Below are 6,830 nucleotides of genomic sequence, written 5' to 3' on the forward strand. Positions count from 1 at the left end.
TATTCCGGAGTCCCATACATGTACTTCGTGGCATTCAGATTTTGAATGAACTTTGGTGACCCCAACAACCAGTGCTCACACGATGCCGTACCTGGTGACTAAGGTTCACTGACCTGCCACGGCAGCAAACCCGACAAGACGCTTGTATAACTTTCTTTTCTTTCTTTTTTTTTTCAAAAGTGACAGCACATGACAAATATTGATTTATTTTCATGGTGGTACATTTTTTTTAAACTTGAAGGGCACGGCAAAAATTGCAGTGGTTGACCCTTTGATTTTAAGGGCATTGCGGCAAATTGCAACGGCACCAAGGCAAACTGCCGCGGTCTATTTCAAGCCCTGATATTAGGAAAATCCACTTGGACAACAATAAATACCACAGAGCAAAAATAAACCTCAGTGATTAAAAGACCTAAATATAGTCATGAACTCACCTTTCCAAAGGATCCCTGACCTAGTACTTTTAGCAGTTCAAAGTGACTAGGGTCGGCTTTCTCTCCTTCTTTGGTGACATTTGTGATTTCAACTTCATTCTCAGAGTCCTCATGCTGAAGAAAACAAACCGAAAAACAATTAAATTAATGCAACACAGCAGACAAGACCATTTCTCTAAATGTTTTTAAGAGAATGCTCCATCTTTACTCTCAGCAATTCTTGGGTTTGGACCAGTTTTTTAAGGCAAAGAGGGACGGGTGGACATAGATTTCTATAAATTCTAGTGATGGTCAACACAATAAGTGTTGTATATATCAATGAAAAGGTTATTGAGTGGACTTTGGTTTGATAGAATAATTATATGTGTATGATGTTTCATTTGCATGTGTGACCTACTTACTTGGTATCTAAAAATAAAGAAATATGACTTTTTTTTTCTTCTCATCTTTACATATGCAAAGAGAAAAAAAATTGTTTTCCAAGATTCTAGTTTATACCAAGTAACATTCGATTCTACAAGATATATAAAAAAACGTAAGTAATTTCAGGCCAATTAGTAGGGATGACAGCCATTTTAGTACCACGACCTTCTTGTTCAAATTTGAAATGTAAACGAATAGTCAGACTGTAAAAAAATAAAATATTTTTGAAGGTTCATATGACTGTGGCACTTAACCTAAAAATAATGCATATTGGGTAGGTATTCATTTAAAATACAAATCACAGATTTCATTCAACTCATTTGCATATTTGACCTATTTTTGAGATATAGAAATATAGAGTATTTCACTAATATCTCTATTTTTCTTTCTTGCTTTGATTTTTGTATAAAAGAAGGTAATTCAAGATGGCAGACATATGAAAATAATTGAGGAAAAATGCAACACCCATTTAAGTATGAAAATAATTATTTTTTTCCTATTTTTTTGGGTAATTCACCAGAATCAAGTAGTCTACTCCTGTACAAGCACCAAAATGAATAAATTAGACAAAATTATGAGATTAAAAGCCTTCCAAAATCATCATACATTTTTGTTCAATTTTTAAAGGAAAGAAGTGCTAAGAGTTAAATAAATCAACTTAGCACAAAGAGCGGTGTTGCGCGGAGTTTATTGATTCGTAGCTAGAGAGCAGAGTTTCAATAGCTGTACGCGCAACCCTGCCATGGTATTCATGTCTATGAGGTCTCGGAAGAATGAGCAATTAGAATTGAATAAAAACGAGCTAAAACTCGGACAAATCAAAGGAAACTTTGAAAATACATTTTAAAATTTAGAAAGTTAAGCAATCTCGACTAAACAAAGACATGACGAGAGGTCATTTCTCTGTCTACTGTAATACTGTATTTTTAAGTCACTGGAGGAGTTGATTATTTTTTTCATTCGACGAGATAGATGGGTAACAAATGAAAACCTGATAGTCATAATATAATAAGGGAGAAATATAATAACTTGCTATTCTGTACCATAGCAGAAACTGGCTCTCTGAAAGCAGTATTCTGTTTCTAATATAGTTGCATTTTTGCCCTAATTATTTAGATCTAGTCATGAATTTTTTTTTTTTTCTAGTAATTCCAAACATAAGGGAATATATGTCTCAAAATCATAAGGGCAAAGGCAGACATACAAGTCATAGTTGTACTATAAAAAAATGCCCTATGACTTGCATGTCTGCTTTAATTTTTCTGATCGCAACTTTGTACTCATGAACGCATGTTTTGAGAAAATTAAGTGCAAAAATGTGTTTACTAAGACATTAATTTCTTGTAATAAGTTTTGCCACTAAAAAGTGTCATTGGTGAGATGTGACGTAGGCCATATTATGCGTATGTAAAACGTGTGTGAGAATCAGGAAGTGCTGTGAACAACCCCATTTTTTGCGCAACAGAGATTTATAGTATTTTATAAAAAATATTTATGAAGGAAAGTTTTCTAATCTAGACTCAATGTGCAAAAATATGTGCCACAATGTGGTGGAATCAGGCGCTCGTCAATTTTTGGGTATATGGGTTTTTTATTGGTATCAACTTATAGGCTGTTCATTTGCCTTCGTTTTGGTGAAAAAAATATCCGTCTGTATGGAATAAAAGTCAAAATATTTGCAATTGAAGGAGGTAAGGGTTGCCCGGTTTCAGGGGTAAAATTAGCGAGAAAATGGGCGTCTAAGTTAGGTAATGTCCATTGCCCTGAGAGACCTTGGAAAATGAAAATTTACATTTTTTGTACCTTTAATTAATATTTTTTCAGAAAAATCCACAAAGAAATGTGTTTTTAAATTGGTATAAAAGGTGTTGAGCCAACAACAAAATTTAGAAAAAAATAGTCCATCAGCCAAAAAAATATTGATTCCTTGATTTAATTATTTTGACGAGCGCCTGATTTCACCACGATGCCTCACATATGATTAAGTAAGACAAAATTGATACAAACTGTTGCACAAAGTATGGGTGACATTGATTCATCTGCTAAAGAGATATGTGAGAATAAGTTGTGCCACGAAATTTTGACCGCACTAGAGCAGACATAACTCGACAAATCAGCTTCAAATGGCCATAAAAACGAGCTAAAAGTAGAAAGAATGGTTTTATTTCGTACTTGGCAAACTGAACAAACTTTTCCTGACTTTAAATAGATAAAATCAAAACCAGGAAAAGAAAATATCAATATGGAATACTGAGTGTTTTGTTTTGATTCCAGCCCCCCCCCCCCAATTTTTCTAAACCCATCAACAAATATCAGGAACAAAAAATAATTGGAATTAAGAGGGTCATAACTTTGGTGTTGACTACTATATGAACATGGAATTACAAGCAAAACCCTGTGAGTGCACATTTCAAATTCCTTTTTTATTTCCTTCAGCACAAATGTGTTGACATAAATTCAAGTATAAAAAGAAAGACATTCAAATCAAACTTACCTGATCATCAACCAGCATATCCTCTGTACTTGCAGCCTAAGAGAAAAAAATAAATGAATATTAGTCCAGACATTTGAAATACCGATGTCTAACAAAAAAATAAAAGGAAGGTTATAACCTTGAACAGAGTAAAGGGCTCTATAATATAGGTTGTATCTTATATTTACCCACATGGGTAATGAAGCCGAACTTACTTTTTTAGTAAGCACACAACCACAAGCAGGCTTGTGCAGATGTGGAACCAAAGAGATGTAATCGTGAAAGATTAGCAATCAGAATGCACAGCTGCCCGATCCTTTGGAAAGCAAGGGTGCTCAAACAAGCTATATCCGTGTGAAAATACACAGGACCAGCGGGAAAGGGGTTAAATTGATAATATCTGCTGCGAGCAAGACATGTATATATATTATGCATGGAGAAAAGATGTCTGAATAGAGGTATCAGTCTAAAATGCCCATGCTTGTTAGACTTTGGCATCACAAAATCTCTGACTTAACAAGGGCTTAATATGACTGTATGCAGATACGAAAGCCATTAAACTTTAAGCAAACTGAAAACAGTCTTAACTAAACTGACTGATATAAACAATTTTAAAAAATAGGCTGAATGTTTCATGTACTTTATTTCACAATATTTTCTCCAGTGATATAATAGAACTAGCTGTAAACCACAATATTTTAAGAGACAAAACTAAATGTAGCCATGAGCCTTGAAATTGTCTGACACACTAATCCAACCATTTTTAGCTATATATACAGTAGTCTCCGTCTAAGAATCCATCGCTTACGGTCTCGGTTCGTTATAGTTGTTTTAAGAAAACAGAATTCTTACTACAAAAAAATCACCCCTTAAAATCCCCAAGAGGGCCTGCAGAGGAGCATCTAGAGAAGAAAAGATCTTGTTTTAGTTTTAGAAAGTGTTTAACGGCACTTGCAACACAATAAGGTCATATAACTGCTGAAGATTAGAGGTGTTACAAGGGAGTAACAAACACAAAAAAGGAGGAGAGATAAGGACGATAGATGTATGATAAGAAAGAATTCTAAGCAAACCACACCAGAGCACCCGTCAACCACCCACAAAAGATCTTGAGACTCAAGATCAGACAATAAGTGAAAATGGCATGTCTTATTATGCCACAAGTCATAAATCCACCCAGGGGTCAAGTCAGTCCATTTTAGAGTAAAGGGAGACAATTTTACAGGTTGTGGACCTAAACATGGATCAGCATGGAATAATTCCCTTTGTCAGTGTGTCAGTTAAGATCCCATTCGCCTAAGACTCAGTAAGACTAAGATCCCACATTTTCCTTCCTCCTGAGCACCGGGATCTTAGGCGGAGACTCCCGTATATGTGAAGGGTTTAGTAAGCTGGTACTATCTCACTCTCAGCTTACTCTAAAAAAAAACCTCACAGATTTTGACCCATTATTCCTTATAAAAAGCTGTATTTCTCAGATGTAAATAATGGAGACTAAAAGTTGTTTTGAGCGAGTGGGGATTGGTGCACTCTACTCACGACTGTTTGATAACTTTATACAGGTCAGTAAAGTTGAGTAAATTCACAAAATAATGATGTTTATGGACAGAAAGATTTTTTTTTTTTAAAGAAGAAAAGTTTATATTTTGAGAGCATCTCTATGAAGTCTCTGCTGAGAAATCTAGCAACGGTGCTATCACCAATCCCATCACCATTACAATCTTACTAAAACTGTCTTCACGTGTTGGATCTGAAACAGACATCATCACCAGCAATTACTACTATTCGCCACTTGTTTCTCTGATCAAACACTGTCATAAAAAAAAGGAGGACTTCCGTAACTAGCGACCACTATGACACAGAGCAGAATTGAGGGCTAGGGGTAGGGGTAATCTAGGGGTGGGAGTAGGGGTAGGGGTAGGGGTAGGGGTAGGGTTAGGGTTTGGGTTTGGGTTAGGCCGTTAGGGTTAAGGTTAGGATTAGGCCTCTTCTTTATTGAATTGTGTTTGATGGGGTGGTCGCTCATTACGTAAGTCCTTCCTACAGAAATCTAGATATCCTTTTCTACGTTAAACTCTCTTTTACCCAACTACATCCATTTGTGTTGTTCTCTTCAAGTCAGTAGGTCTAATTTTGCCTATTTCACTTTCTATTTTACCAGTGAGCGCTTTCACCAAACCAATGAAGACATTTACAGATTTTCTCAAATTTGAATTCATTCATTCATACTGACCGAGTGCCCGACTCAACAGTCAACACTAGATCTAGATCTAGATCTAGATCTGTAAGTCTTGTTTTGATACCCAAGAAAAGCTTCAGTCAATAAACTTACGTTTGACCTAGATCTAGATCTAGATCTAGATCTATTTCCTAGACCGATCCTAAAGATCACAATCTTTTAAAATTAAAGGTTGCCATTACTCTGCATCAGTCAGAATATGAATCTGTTTAGTACCTGCCTAAGGAGCCTAACTAGCCTAGTGTCTCAGAGTAAGACCCACTAGCCTTGGTCAGGCTAGGCACTAGATCTAGAATCTAGGTCTAGCCTCTAGGTGGGGCTGGGTTGGCGTTGAGTAGGCTAGTAAGTTACATTACTCTACTGTTTAGTTTAGTTTAGGCTTGATGAGTCCACACTTTATGTCTTCATGGAAATTAAGTTATTTTAAACATACAGCAAGCTCTTAAATGAATGAATAACACACTATCAAAACGTTGCAGTTGTAAACGGGAAGACATGAGCTTAACGGCGAACTCGTGAATGCGTGTGGCTGAGATACCACAACATCATTGAAGAGGAAGTGGGGACTCAGATTTTACCTGCGCCGGTGATACAAGACTTCTACTTCTTCAACAAGACGGACAAAAACAAGACAATTTCCAAACATATCAAAAGTAAATATTACCTCGGTTTCGTGTGCTACTTCCATGCGACGCCATGGGTCGGCGTTTTGTGCCAAAGGCATTGTTAAAGGAGAGTACAGAGGAATTTTGACTATGTTTACAGCCGTCGTCCCTCGATTCACAGAAGTGATCGACCAATATGGCCGCCAAGAAGATGAACTTGCCGATTATTTCAACCTATTACAGGCCAAAACTGTAAAAGTAGCACCTAGCCTAGCCAACGAGGCTTGTTGCACAATAGATATTATGGAAGACAATGTTTTTGACTCATTCATTCTTCTAACAATAACTAATAATTTATCTTCTTCTCAACAACAACGATAATAATAATAATAATAATAATAATAATAATAATAATAATAATAATAATAATAATAATAATAACACAGTCTCTCTATTGCCTTTCTTCTTCCAGATTGGTACTATGACCGCTTTTTGCCAGTCACCGGGAGCTTTTCTTTCTGCCCATGCTTTCTGGAAGATTTTTGTGAGCCAAGTTATTCCAGTTTCACCACAATAATTTGCTAGATGGCGCGTGGTGAGCTCGTCCTCCTGCGCTTCTGGTTTGTTTGTTTGTTTGTTTGTTTGTTGTTGTTGGG

General features: G+C 36.2%; 1 protein-coding gene across 1 annotated transcript in view; it reads right to left on the reverse strand.

The window, feature by feature from the left end:
* Nucleotides 1–6,389, reverse strand: part of LOC101851634 (ribosomal protein S6 kinase 2 beta) — a 34,632-nt gene extending 28,243 nt beyond the window's left edge. The window contains exons 1-3 of the mRNA XM_005094731.3: nt 6,234–6,389; nt 3,352–3,387; nt 435–548 (exon numbers count right to left, since the gene is read on the reverse strand). Of these exons, the coding sequence (XP_005094788.1) occupies nt 435–548; nt 3,352–3,387; nt 6,234–6,293 (210 nt within the window). The 5' untranslated portion in view covers nt 6,294–6,389. The remainder of the gene's footprint in view (nt 1–434; nt 549–3,351; nt 3,388–6,233) is intronic.
* Between the last annotated feature and the right edge of the window lie 441 nt (nt 6,390–6,830).

This window comes from Aplysia californica, unplaced genomic scaffold (assembly GCF_000002075.1).
Source record: "Aplysia californica isolate F4 #8 unplaced genomic scaffold, AplCal3.0 scaffold00088, whole genome shotgun sequence".
Taxonomy (NCBI): Eukaryota; Metazoa; Mollusca; class Gastropoda; order Aplysiida; family Aplysiidae; genus Aplysia; species Aplysia californica.